General features: G+C 41.1%; 1 protein-coding gene across 4 annotated transcripts in view; it reads right to left on the reverse strand.

Annotated features, from left to right (window-relative positions):
- The window catches only part of ELMO1 (engulfment and cell motility 1), a 524,791-nt gene that overhangs the window by 161,307 nt on the left and 348,576 nt on the right, over window positions 1–14,908 (reverse strand). For 3 of the 4 annotated variants that reach the window (XM_042970062.1, XM_042970058.1, XM_007078577.3), the window contains exon 16: window positions 2,066–2,202. In XM_042970062.1, the coding sequence (XP_042825996.1) occupies window positions 2,066–2,202 (137 nt within the window). The remainder of the gene's footprint in view (window positions 1–2,065; window positions 2,203–14,908) is intronic. The other variant, XM_042970067.1, reaches the window with a different exon arrangement.

Genomic DNA, 14,908 nt, shown 5'->3' on the forward strand with positions numbered 1-14,908 from the left:
TAATATTTTCCAAATATCTCATCTGTGCGTATGTCAACAACAATAATATATACATCATTATCATTGACAAAAATGCCAATTTCTGTAATTCAGAAGAAGCAGAGTGAATGAAATCCTCTCAGAAAGCAGACAGACAGGATGCCGGGGTCCAACTCTTGATTTTGGCTTAGGTCATTATCTAATGGTTCCTGAGATGGAGCCCCGTGTTGGGCTCTGCACCGACAGCATAGAGCCTGTTTGGGATTAGCTTTCTCCCTCTCTCTTTGCCCCTCTTCTGCTCCTGCTCTGTCTCCCTCTCAAAAATAAACTTAAAAAAAAGAAAAAGCAAGCAAGCAGGCACCTGATGCCAGAACACAGGCCAGCCAGTGGATTACCTTCTCCTGAAGGGACAGGTGGCCCATGAACATAGAAGCTGAAGACCAGATGGCTTTCAGAAACACTGTAGTACATGAAGAGTTGCTCTGATCCAGGGGCAGAGTAGCCTTGGCCATTTCAGAGACTTTTTAACTCTCTCTCTCTTTTTTTTTTTTTTGGCTTGATTTGTACGAACGTCTCCCTGCTCCTTCATTCCTCTTTCCAGAGGATGATTTGTACCTGAATTGCCACGTCCCTCCTAATCAAGTGAAGTACACTTAAGAGACTACAGAATTACTGGGTTTCTCTCCTTCACCTCCCTTCTTCAATCATACCTGTGCATCGCTGCTGAGACCCTTGGCAGCTCCAGTTGTAGCTTACGCATCAGGGCTCTCCATGTCCCTGGGGCCTATTTCAATGGATTAAATAGATGGCCTAAGGTGACCAAGATAGAATGGCATTTGTCTGCTACAACTGCAGGTGAGATCATTATGCTGATGGGGACAGTCAGGTTAGAACCTAACTGAGGCTCAGCAAAGAGTATCATTTCCTCTTCATGGTTTCCTTTCTTTTCAACTGCTATCAGTTCCAGATGCCACAAACCAGAAACATAGTGGTAAAGAAGGATGGGCTGTAAGTTCAAAGGAAAGGTGACAGGGAGGTAAAGACCAATAAGAACATGAAGCACAGTTGGAATTCTGATATTATATTATGCCCCAAGCACAAGCTATGAAGTCCCCATAGGATGACTGTGAGGTCAGACCCTTCGACTCTTGGCGACAACACTTACATGCCCAGTACCAGGTCAGCAGGTATGGGTGATGGAGCCAAGCAAACCCAGATCCATAAACAGTAGCAAATTAAAAGTGCTGAAGAGCTCTCCCAATATACCTGTCCTGAATACACCTGTCTCAACCATCAGTTATCATTAGCGATGTGATTACTGTTAACAAGGCCTTTACCTAAGGATAAAGATTTTGTTTATCGTGAAAAGTTTACATGATACTTCTGCCTTCTCTAAGTTGGTCAACACTCTTCTTGGTACCCAACATTCACTCACACACAGAAATGGGAAATTTACACTCTTATAGAAAACCAAAGAAGATGTCCGTTGAAAGAATTAAATGCTTTCTGCAAACTAAAAAAATGTTCCATATAAATTTACTAAACTCCCTGAAAGAGATTTTGCATTTTAATAAAAACTATTTTTGACACAGCAAAGGGCAAATTATCTCAACACATCCATAATCCACAAAGAAACCAAGTTACCTAGAAAGAGCAGCCTTCCTGATCTCATTCTTTCTCCAACAGCCACTGCACAGGGGGAGAGAGAGGCATCCAATGGGTGTTGCAATAACAAGGCATCTGGACTCATGCCGGAATAAGTTACTCTAGATAATATTTTTCAAGAAAGGGTCTCTGCTGGTGGCTCCAGCTTAGTTAGTCAAAAGGAACAAAGCTGCTCCAAGCTTATCCCTAGAGAGATGAGAACATCCCTAACACAAGCTTCCCATCTATACAGGTATGTCTTCCTTTTTTCAGGCTTCCCATCTATACAGGTATGTCTTCCTTTTTAGGTTTTCAAGGCAACCTAAAAATCACAGTCGTCCCCATTCTCCTGATCTGCCTTCCACACACAGTTAAGGAACCATGCAAAGGTGAGGCTCCTTGGGAGACAAAGGAAGCTGCCTCTGCCTCAGATTCACCTTACCTTGTTGAAGTCTTCAGAAGTTGCCCTCATTTCCTTCCATGTCTTGTTCAGGAGCTGGATACAGATGCAGAAAAACTCCTCAAAGGATCTGTCATGGGTGAAGAACATTGGGTGGAAGTCGTTGCAGGTCTCACTAGCTGGAAGAAAGAGAAGGGAAATAAGAGAGAAAGTTTGCAGAGTGAAATGAGAGAACACAGTCACATGTGGGTGTCCCAAAGAGAGATGATGGGAGGCACGTTTGGCTCAAGCCACAGTGGAAGTAAGGCATTTTGAAAAAGAAACCTAATGATAGTGTCCATGGGCAACTGTGAAGTTGAAGGTCAGACGGTCAGACCTATCCCAAGGGACATATTTTGACTGAAGGAAGTCAGCTCCTAACTCACCCTAAGACATGAACTTATAGCTTTTGTTCCAGTATCCCTGGTGTTGAATATGGACTCTGTATCTGCCTTTTTGACGTTATAAAGATGATTCGAACTGCCTTCAGTCATAGCTCCATCACTCTTAATTTCTCCTTTCTCACCAGAATAACTGGCAGAGGATGAGCTTTCCCAAGCACACAATTAATTGCAATTTTGAAAATAGCATCCTCGATTATTTCTCCAGGGGGCTCTTTTCCCTCTTATGGCAGTAAGCAGGGGGACATTTGAGATCATATACCATCTGATGCCATTAACCATTTGTTTTACATTTCCAGACACAGATGGCTGGAGGTCAAAGCAACCCAAATGGCTCTGAAGGCCGTGAATGGTCCAGTCCTGGACCAAACCGTGAAATCAGCCAGACTGCCTTCCTGCCTCCCCGTTGCAGGGTTTCTGCACATCAGACCCAGTGCTCTGAGCTCGAGCTGTGCCTATTTCTCTCCTTCTTCCCAGAACAGTACCGCAGCCACTCCCTTCTTCCCTGCTAACTGTCAAGCTTACATTTTTGTAGTCCTTTTACATACGTCTCATTTGATCTTTACAATGCCTCTTATGGTTCATGCCTTATGGATGAGGACACTAGAAAGAGCCAGATTTTGTGATTCCCCCCAAAAACAGTACCATAAGTTTTTTTTCTTTTTTAATATAAGCTGTTATGTATAGTGAAATAGTTCCTATTTTAATCAGAATCTCTTTAAGTGCCAATTAGTCTTCAGGGTTCCAAATGGTAGAATTTCAAGCCCTAGAAGCCCGGGAGAGGAGTGGCTGCAGGGCATGAACAGGGCTTACAGCAAAGACCTTCTGTACTTGCTGAAAGCCCTGTGCCTGCCATGTGGTTGATTCTGCTTGGAGAGAATCCTCCGGTGCAGGCCCAGCAATTGAACCCTAATCAAACCTAAGCAAACACACTCCGCCCTGGCAAGGCCACAAGCTCTTATGTCCCAAGCTCCTCTATCTTAGTGGATTCCAGTCTTCTATAAGGGTAGATATAAAGCTACACAGAGGCTATTTTATTCCAGACAAGGTAAGGGCACAGGCTAGCAGCAACTTGCAGTCATGTAGAAAAGGTTTGGGTCTGAGGGCAGAAGAAGATGTGGGTTTAAGTCCAGTCCATGCCAATCAGGAGCAAGCCACTTCCTGAGCCTCAATTTTCTTTTCTTTTCTTTTTAATGTTTATTTATTTATTTTGAGAGAGAAAGAGAGAGAACTCTCGGCAAGCAGGGGAGGGGCAGAGAGAGAGGGAGAAAGAGAGAATTCTAAGCAGGCTTCCGAGCCGTCAGTGTGGAGCCCAATTCGGGGCTCCATCTCACCAACCGTGAGTGAGGTCATGACCTGAGCTGAGATCAAGAGTCAGAGGCTTACCCAACTGAGCTACCCAGGCACCCCATGAGCCTTGATTTTCTTAACTAAAAAAATGGAAATGAAATCTCCTTGTCCTTCTCCACCGGTTTCAGAGAGATCAAATGACATGGCTCATGGGCAAGTGCTTGGAAAGGATAAAAGTTGTCACCAACATGGAGCAAGGTGGTGGTGATGATAAAGAATGTTGTGCCAGCGTATCATTTCCAGGAACATGGGCTGTTCTTTGATTTCCCCCCAGCTCCTAGTCAAGCCTGTTCACATCTGAGAAATCAGCAGCAAGAACATATGTCACCCCAACCCCCAGCCTGTGTTACTGGCAGAAAAATGGCAAGAGTGAAGTTCTGACCTGGGACACAAAGCTATTTAAAGAACTTGGAATGTAAACACAGGTGGATTGGGTGTTTGCTGCCCTGGGCAATGAGCTGTCAGTCTCACTTTCCCAAGCACTGAAGCCAATCGAATTTACAAGTCCACAGAAGCACTCTAAAACACTACTGCCATCCAAGTACTCATTATTAATCACATTATCACAGTATCTTTTGGACCCAGTGTGATTATGTGTGTACTTTATGCCCTAGTTAAAGTTTTTATGGGATTACTGAAGCTGAGATAACCAAACAAAACTGAGACCAACAAACCCTGCACTTGCTTAGGTGAAGAGGGAGGGAAGTAACATCATTAATAATAAAGAATATTTATTGGGTGCATATAATGCACTGGGGGCTCTACTGGTATTCTCCTCCCAACAACCTGGTAGGTAGGCATGATGGTTATCCTCATTTTATATATAAGGAAGGTAAATCTTGGAGAAATTACACCTTCCATCATGAGCTTTCTTTAGGTGGCCCTAAATGAGCATTTGAAACCTGCAGTTTAGTTGACCCAGCAGGCTTCCTGCATTAGTTGACAAGAGCTCAGGACACTTCCTTATGACTGCTGATTTGAAAATTAACTTCTCCACCCACTCTCCCAGATCTTCTTGCACTGCTCCTTCAACAGAAACCAGGATCCTGACCCCCCAGTCCAGTGGGACTCACAGCAAGTGTACAGCCAGCACCTGCTGATGGACAACATCTAGCAATGTGACAGTACTAACAACAGCCACTGCCAGACAACAGCCATACCACTGCCACAGCCATATGTCAGGCACTAGGTCTACATTGTTGTTAGTTGCTACAACAAGCACACGAGGAAGATATTATCAATTTCTTTTTTTTTAATTAGAAATAGAGTTAGATGGATGGGGAAGAGAAAAAAGAAATAAAGAGTTAGAAAGGTTAGGTGACTTGTCCAAGGTCACAGGTCACAAGGCTTGCAAGTGGTGGAGCTGGGATTCCAACTGCCATAATCAAAGCCCATCATTGTCTGTTGTTCTCATTTTCTCATTCTGTTTCCCAATTAACTCTTCCTCTGTTGTGCCTCCCCCAGCAATACAAATATTAAAGTACTGCTTTTATATCCAGAGAAGATATTTATGAAGTAAAATCTTACAAGTAGCATCACCTTAACTATTAATGCTTAGAGTATATTTAGAGTCTAGGATTCCTCTGCTTTCTTCCTACCAGTCCTGATCCAAGTAGAGTTGGATTCAAATCACTGGGTCACACTCCTCTTCTAGATCTTACCTTTCTTTTCCCTGGGTCAGGTCAAGCTGCACTCCTGACAACTCTTTTTTTTTTTATTTTTTTTTAATGTTTATTTTTGAGACAGAGTATGAGCAGGGAGGGGCAGAGAGGGAGAAATAGAATCTGAAGCAGGCTCCAGGCTCTGAGCTGTCAGCACAGAGCCCGACATGGGGCTCAAACCCATGAACGGTGAGATCATGACCTGAGTCGAAGTCAGACGCTCACTTGACTGAGCCACTCAGGTGCCCCCTGACAACTCTCTTGAATACCCGACATAGTCTACCTGGTTCTAGCTTTTAGTCCACCAACTCTTTCATCTTCTCAAGATATTCTCAGCCTCTGGAACACACCAAGTTTCCCCTAGTCAGTCCCTGGGGAAGAGTCACAGTGGATGAATTTATTTGACCTACTTCAAGAAATTAACAGGTTGGGTTCCATGTTAACAAACCCCAAATTTGTTCATTGCAACAATGCACCCACCTAAAAAAAAGTACAATTTCCAGTCTCTCTTAAGAGTGACCATTATGTCCCAATCACAACCAATGATAGATACAGGGAAAGTGCTGGGTAGAGTTTCCAGGAAAGACCTTTACAAGAGGAAGGACACTTGACTGGCTTGTTCATTTTTCCTCTGCCTTCACATCTCAACTTCTTCAGGTTCAGAACACAACTTCATGTCCAGCACAAAAATGAAGGCTATGTCTTAGAGTAGACAATTAGAAGGAGCTCCTTGGCACTGTGGAATCACCATATCAATCCTGAATTGAACTCCTAAGGAATTCCTTGTATATGATTTGTTTAAGTCACTGTTTCCAGGCTTTCTATTACTCTTAGACACATGAAATTACTGATATGGAAACCTAAACTCATGCAAGCACACGGATATTAGCATAAGAGAACACATGCTCAAGATTACCAGAGGCTGGGGAGAAAGGAGAAAGTAAGAATGAGGAGGCAGGATGGTATAATGGTTACAGTCAAACAGAACTACATTCAAAGACCAGATTTGATGCTCCCTAGCATACTATGTAGCCTCAGACAACGAAACTCCCTGAATCTGTAAAACATATGACCTTATAAGATTTATAAGCATCAAATTAGATTATGTTTATAAAATATGTGATAAGATACTTAGCACATAGATAGGTTTAGTAAACAATGGCTATTAAGTATTATTTTTATCATTATCATTGCACTATATGGCTTCTTAAAGACTTTAACATTTCTAGGAGATAAGGAAGGGAAGAAGAAAAATCTGGTGAATGGTCTTTGGGATCCTATTGATAGGGAGGGGTTGGGGCCAACCAATCATTCTTGTTGATTAGATCAAAATCCAGTGGGAAGTTCAGATCCTAAAGCTGAAATGTCACATGCTGAGTGTACATGCACCCATCAACACTGGCCAATCAACACTGTCTCCAGAGAAAAATAGCACCTGATTCTTTCCCACTGGGTTGTATTATGAAAAGAATATAAATTTCAGAATCAGGTAAGCACTGATTTGAATTCTCATTAGGGTTGGTGATACAAGCATCTCTCTCCTTGGCTTCCTCATCAGTAAGATAAACATGTTACTAGTTACCTCCTAGGGCTATAGAGGGTGAAGTGTCTGGCAGAAGCTGGGCCTTGACACACAGTAAGTCTAAGTTTCCATCCTCTCCTTCAAACCTCCAAATAATATGCAAGTCTCATAGGTTCTTTTAAGCTGGTAATATAAGAAATGCTGCTAATGCTCATTAAATAGTACAGGAGGGGCACCTGGGTGGCTCAGAGGTTAAAAGTCCTGCTCTTGATTTAGGCTCAGGTCATGATCTCGTGATTCATGGGTTCAAGTCCAATATGAGGCTCGGCACTGACAGCGCTGAGCCTGCTTGGAATTGTCTCTCTCCCTCTCTCTGACCCTCCTCCCCCCACCTCAAAAATAAATAAATAAACATTAAAAAGAAAAAAAAAAAACAAGTACAGGAAACAGTGAGATTGTCCCCAGGCAGAGGGCCACACCCCTGAAGTCAATGCATTAGGGCACAATTCCCTCTCCATTCCAGCGAGGGAGGAAGGAAGAGGCAAGTGGTGGAGGCTGGGCGAATGGAAGCCACACAGTAAGGATCCTGGGGAAAGTACTCTATTTTATTCTTTTGTGTTTTGAAACCACAGGCCTAAGTGACTAAAGAACACTGAGACAAGACAGCCATTGCTAACAGCAGGATCAAGTTAGCATCAGAACACATTCCCTGCAGGAGTGATTCTCCAGACTGACTAGCAGTCATGTCTGTGCTCCTTGTTAGGAATGTCAGCACTGGAAAACACAACTTAAATGGATATATCATGGGGGGATAAAGGGGACTCGAAGAGCAGAAATAAAGAAGGGCACTTGCCAGCAATTACCTAAAGTTATGTGCTGGCCAGGGGTGCCGGGGTGGCTCAGTTGGTTAAGAGTCTGACTTTGGCTCAGGTCGTGATCTCGTGGTCCATGAATTCAAGCCCCGTGTCAGGCTCTGTGCTGACAGCTCAGAGCCTGAAACCTGCTTCAGATTCTGTTTCCCTCTCTCTCTGCCCCTCCCGCACTCATGCTCTGTCTCTCAAAAATAAATAAAAACATTAAAAAAATTTTTTAAAGTTATGTGCTGGCTATTGTTGTAAGAGTTTTACTTGTCCTAACTCTGAATCCTCAATAACAACAAGGTCACTGTTATCACCCATATTTCACAGAGGAGAAAAGTGAGAGCAGTGAAATTAAGTAACTTGCAGTGACAGGGCTTAGAATCAAACCCAGCATTCTCTCACCAGAGACAGTGTTTGCATCCTCCACAAGAAGACACGGGCTTGTCATCATCTAATACTTATTTTTTTTTTTTAATTTTTAATGTATATTTATTTTTGAAAGAGAGACAGTGCAAGCAGGGGAGCGGCATAGAGAGGGGGACAGAGGACCCGAAGTGGGCTCTGCACTAACAGCAACAAGCCTGATGTGGGGTTTGAACTCACAAACTTTGAGACCATGACCTTAGCCAAAGTCGGATGCTCAACCAACAGAGCCACCCAGGCGCCCCCATCCTACACCCCTTGAAAAGACTCATCCCTTGCAGTGAGGAATGGGCAAACAGCTCTCAACTATAAAATAAATAAGGCTAGGGGATGCAACGTACATCATAGGGCATACAGTTAATAGTATGTCACAACTTTGTATGGTGACAGATGGTAGCTAGATTTATCACAGTGATCACTTTGCAATGTGTATAAATGTTGAATCACTACATTGTACATCTGAAATTAATATAATATTGTGTGTGTCAACTGCACTTCAATAAAAATAAATCAAAAACAATTTGTTCCTTGACATGTCATACAGGGAACGAGGAAAAGATTCTGATGTATTTTGGGATTCATGACTCCTTGTTTAAGGGTATTCCAGTATGAGAGGTAAGGATAAAGCATTAAGTATTAATATGTTTTTCTTCTAAAATGTTCAAATTGCAGATATTCAAGACCGACGATTATCAGGCAGGAAAAACCCATCCAGGTTGCCTGATCTGCTTTCCTTTCTTGTCATTAAGAGCAGTGAGAAAGGCACATCGGGTTGTCCAGAGTTCACCAAGGCAGAAAGGGGGTGAAGACGCTGGGAGCAGACCGCCAGGTTCCAATCCTGGTTTCTTCACTATTGCTGAGTCACCTGGGCAAGTCATTTCACCTGGCCATACCTCAGTCTTTTTATCTGTTCACCGGGGCAACAACAGTATAAACTCCATTAGTTTGCCGTGAGGATTCAGTGGAAACAGTGACTACAAGAGGCAAGGTCAGTGCAGGGGTAAACCAAAAGAACGATGATGCTTATCGGATATCACGTGGACCCTGGGCCAGGCCATCCCACTGAGAAGTGGGGGCTTGCATCAGCATATAGGGATGGCCTGAGTCTCCAGAATAGAGTTCTTCATTCAGAGGTTTAAACAAACAAACAAACAAACAAAACACAGAGTGTGAGGCTTATTCTGTTGTTCTTTTAAATAATAACATTAAGAAAAAAATATTTAGCTACTAGGCAATGCTTTTATAAATGAAATTTAGAGAGAAACTTTCAATGGGACAAAAATAGTAAGACTTTTTAAAAACCAAATTGTTTTCAAGCACACTATTTTTAACACAATGAGATTCTACTTTGTAAAAAAGAATCAACTTAATGGTCTTTTAAATCTGGAATATTAAGGTATTTTCAGGGCTGAGGGTAAAATGGGTTCTTATTAATTTGCTGACATCTAATTCACTTATAAATAGGCCAGCTTTGACAGCAGCTATAATCCATGCACGTAAGTTTTAAAAATAAAAATAAGAATGCTGTACATACTTTTGTCACACTTTGCCTTTCAAAGTAGATTTGTTCCTATTTTCCGCTGGATAATGTGAGATGAGGTACGTATTGTCACTGGAGTGTCAGAGGTCAAGGGCTACCACTGAACAGGAAGTAAACAATGAAAGATGAGTACAGAAGATGGGTTTTAGTGCTACTTGTAACCTCCAGAAGGTCATGTTAGCTCCCTGGGTTCCACAGTTTTTACCTGTGAATGAAATGGGCCGGTAAAATTCCTGCCAAGTCTAAAATTCTAAAACTACACGTACACTCACACACACACACACACACACACACACACACACACACACACACCAGATAATGTATTTTCAACTCCCTAATGCCCAACAACAATTATACACCTTGCAGACTGCACCTGCACTGAACTTACAATTATTTCCTAAATTATTATTTCCTTGAATGACAGGATGGCTACACATTTCATTTAGGGTGTTAAGGCATCAAAATGACATTTGCTAGGCTTCGGAAATGTTTGATGAGCTAGTACTTAACTCTTTTTTCATAAGAAAATTGTTAGATGTTTTTATACCCTTTCAGACCTATTAATATCACCTAATGCAGACCATTACATAAGAAAATTACCTGACTGAAGATAGAATGGCAAGACAACACAGGCAAATGCACAAAATTTCTGCTATTTCATAGGAATTTTGTAAGATAAATATAATTTTTGAGATGCCAAAAAGCTCTGTTCCATGCTGTCTATGACCCTTGTTATGTGAATCCATTTGCGGGTACTAGAGGGACACAGATTCGGGAAGCACTAGGCAAATTCTAATTATTTTTACCAAAAAAGAATTAAGCTCTGGCTTAACACAAAATGCATTTTGTTTTAAAATTATGAGCTGCAGGAAGAAAGGGATAAATCATATACACACAAAAGCGTTTAATACCTCAAAACTGCCAGAGCAGTTATACAATCTTACTAGCTATCTGCAGCATGAAAATTCAAATCAGACCTATTTGTGGCTCTAGGGTCAGTCTAGATAATATATTTATGAATTCTCAGATGCAAATGTATACTTCTACCTTTATACCTTTGTAGAAATTCTTACCCTTGTAGCCTTTGAGTTTTCTATTTTTAGACCTGGTATTCTGTAATGGCTTGGTTTTGGGGCTTTGGTACTGTGTGGGAAGATGTTGAAAGTTCAGAACCTTTTGTAGGAGGGAGAAGTGAACAAAGGAGAGTAAGGGCAAAGAATTTGAAGTTCCCCAACTGCTGCTGAGTTCCACCAATATAGAAGCTAACACCCCCCCTATTTCAGGACAGGGGATCAGAGGCTTGAAACCCGCTCAGCTCTTTCCAGCTCCTGAAGCCTGGTTTAACAGAACTCTAGATATTCTTTTCTCTCCTCTATCATGCCTAAAAATAGTATGAAATCCACACTGAAAAGACACACAGTAGCTAATCCAATGCTTCATTGTTCATTTTCCCTATGGGCTTTTTTTAAGGACATGGAGAGAGGAAAAAAAAAAAATAATAACTGACTGTAGTGTTAGGGCTGAAAATCAGACTCTAGCACCAAAAGGCGGCCAATTCAGCAAGAAGGACCCAAGGCCTTCCAGGCAACGCAGTGTGTGGTAATTAAAGAGCAGAAATTCTGGAGCGAGGTTGGCCAGTGCAAAACTTGGTGTCACTGCTTAATAGTAACATGACCTTGATCAACTTCTACTACCTCTGAACCCCAATTTCCTCATTATAAGAAAGACAATGCCTCCTATCTCATCAGATTTTTACAAGAATTAAATGTATAGTGATACATGATTCATATATTAACTGGGATAAAATGAGCACTTAACGAATGCCAGTTGTTACCAGATTTAATAGCAAAATAATTATTATTGTATGTAGCTAAAATGACCAATTTGGAGAAATTATACTTTCAGATGCAAAGACATTATAAAGCTACAGTAATTAAAACAGCTTGATGTTAGTCTATGGATGGAAAAACAGAAAAATGGAAGAGAACAGTGAGTTCAGATACAGACCTGTATATACAGACACTAGATTTATGAAAAAGGGGACACTGTAGTGGATTTTCAAAAGCTTTTGCTGGGCCAATTGTATATGCATCTGGAAAAAAAAATTATGATTCCCTACCTCACACTATCTACAACAATCAACTCTAAGTGGATTACAGTTCTGAATGTGAAAGGAAAGACAATGAATCTTCTACATAATATAAAATACATTCATGACCTTGAGGTGACCAAAGTTTTCTTAAACTGGACCAAAAAATCATTAATCTGAATGAAAATGTTTGATTGGATTATATTAAAACCAAGGACTTCTATTTATCAAAAGATATAGTAGGATGGCAACCACAGGAGAACATTTTCAACATTATCTGACAAAGACCTGGTATCCATGATATATAAATACCTGTGTAAGTCAGTATGAAAAAGACAGACATTGAGAAATGGACAAAATGTAAACAGGCACTCCATGCAATAGGGTATCTAAGTGGCCAATGAACATATGAAAAAGTGCTCAGCTTTTTCAGTCATCAGGAAAATGTAAATATAAATGAATAAACTTTCAAACATCCACTAGAAGGGCTACAATGAAAAGGTAGAAAATACTAGGTGTGGATACAAATGTGGAACAAGAGGAATTCTCATAGGGTGTTGATGCAAGCGTAAAGTGGCTCAACCACTTTAAAAACCAGCTTAGTAATATTTAGCAGAGGTAAAATTTCATACTCTATGACACAGCAATTCTCCCCAAACATATAAATACAATAGAAATGCATACATATGTGCCCCAAAAGAAATGTACATGAAATTTCAGAGCAGCACTATTTGCTATAGCCCTAAACTTGAAACAACCCAAATGTCCATCCAAGAGATTAGATAAATGATAACTTATTCCTACAGCAGCATATTTACCACAAAGAAATGATTTTTTAAAAATTATACTATCTATAATAACATGAATGAAAACATAATGTTGAACATTACAAAAGAGAACATACTATATGATCCTGTTTATCTAAAGCTCAAAACAGGCAAAATTCACCTACGGTAGTGGAAACAGGTTATTTTTCCAGATAAAAATCGGGGGAGGGGGGCAACCCAGAAGGGTCTCTGATGGTTGTATAATACTCTCTATCTTGATCTAGATAGAAATTAGCTAACTAGCCAGTTAGTTGGTAGTTGGAAAATTCATTGAGCTGTGTTGTGCTTTTAGGATTTGAACACTTCTATGCATTTAAGTTACGCTCATAAAAAGTTAACTTTAAAAAATAGAATGTGGGCTTTCTAGGTGATCAAAAAGGGACAATAAGATTTTAGATGATAAAACTACTGCAGATAACTTAGATGGGCTTCTCAAAAGTAGTGCTGTGTTTGCCCTACTCACCATCTCTGGAACCAGGGATTTGGCACTTTACCTAGCCAGGTTGACTAACTGGATAAAAAAGCATATAACCTGTCTGTTTAGGCATCCTAGTCCAACTACCTAAGGTGGTATTAGCTTCTGAAGTTGGTCAGGTACATCTCTCTACACCCAGACTTCAGTATAATGTCACCTGTTGGATAGGTAAGTATATGCTTGCTGTTTTGCAAATGAAGATCCTGACCTCAGTGAAGAGTACTGCAGGTGCTGAAAAGCTATCACAGGTTTGGCTGGTTGCTTCATTCACTCACTCATTCACAAATCTTCCTTCCTTGCCCTTTCCTTCCTTCCTTCCTTCCTTCCTTCCTTCCTTCCTTCCTTCCTTCCTTCCTCCCTCCCTCCCTCCCTCCCTTCCTTCTGTCCATCCATGTGTCCATGTCCACCTGTTATCCATCCATTCAACTAGCAAGGTGGTTAAGAACATAGTGCTAGAGCCCATCTGTCTAAGCTTGGATCCTGGCTCTGCCACTGATTATCTATGTGACCTTGACCACATAAGCAAGGATAGATGAATAAAAGATGAGGCTGAAGGAGCAGGCAGGAAACAGATCATCTAATTCTTTGGAGACCTCATTGAAGACCTCAGCATTGGAGACTCAGAGTGATGAAGTAACGCCTTCCCTTCTCCTTTCTTACTCTATTTTTTCTCTTTTTGATGGAATTAAAATTCAGGTACTTTGAGGGTTGCTGTTATTCGGGAATCCACTCACTTGATATTTTAGTGCATTAAGGACAAGTGGTAAACCAGATAAGAACTTGAGAGCTAAAGTGGCTAGGAACGTCAGTTGTGGAGTTAGGACTAGGGCTAGAATTCTCCCTCTGCACCTTCACTGTGTATCTCAACCAAGCTCTTTAATGTCTTTGAGTCCTTTATTATGATGACAATAACAGTAACTCATAGTTTGTAGAACTGGGTGAAGACATAGTGAGAGGATTCCCATAAAACACTTAGCACAGTGCCTGTCATATAATAAACACTCAACAAATGTTAATCATAAAACCTCGTGCAGAATACAAATATGATGTGTAATTCTCCCCTCCAAATGTTGAATTGAATACAAGGGTTAGCTTGCGGTGAAATCTTATTTATTTTTAATTAAAAAAAATTTTTTTTGAGAGACAGAGAGAGAGAGAGGTGCGAGGAGAGGGAGGGGCAGACAGAGGGAGACACAGAATCTGAAGCAGGCTCCAGGCTCCAAACCGTCAGCACAGAGTCCAACCCGGGGCCCAAACCCACGAACCATGAGATCAAGACCTGAGCTGAATTCGGACGCTCAACTGACTGAGCCACCCAGGCGCCCCTCTTATTTATTTTAAAGTCTTATTTTAACTTGCCTTCGTGAAGGTACTCAGTTCCTGTGGAAAGTTATAGAGCAGCAGCACCATCCTCTCTTGTGAGACATTTAACAAAAAGAAAAAATGCACAGAAATTCCATTAAATTAAGATTTCTGATAAGAGCAAGCTAAGTGACCCCTGGAAATTTGCTTATAATTAAAAAATCGTCTTGCTGATATGCTCTGCATGCACATTTCCTTTGTCCTCTGGCTGAAACAACTAAGACATTCAGGAGAAGGGAACCTGGGTCCTTGACACCTTGTCTCTTTATCTGCAAAATAATCATTTCTGGATCCATGTACAGGTCTAAGAAAGGGGTTTTTTCTTGGCCCAAAAAG

Source organism: Panthera tigris, chromosome A2 (genome assembly GCF_018350195.1).
Source record: "Panthera tigris isolate Pti1 chromosome A2, P.tigris_Pti1_mat1.1, whole genome shotgun sequence".
In the NCBI taxonomy this organism is placed as follows: domain Eukaryota; kingdom Metazoa; phylum Chordata; class Mammalia; order Carnivora; family Felidae; genus Panthera; species Panthera tigris.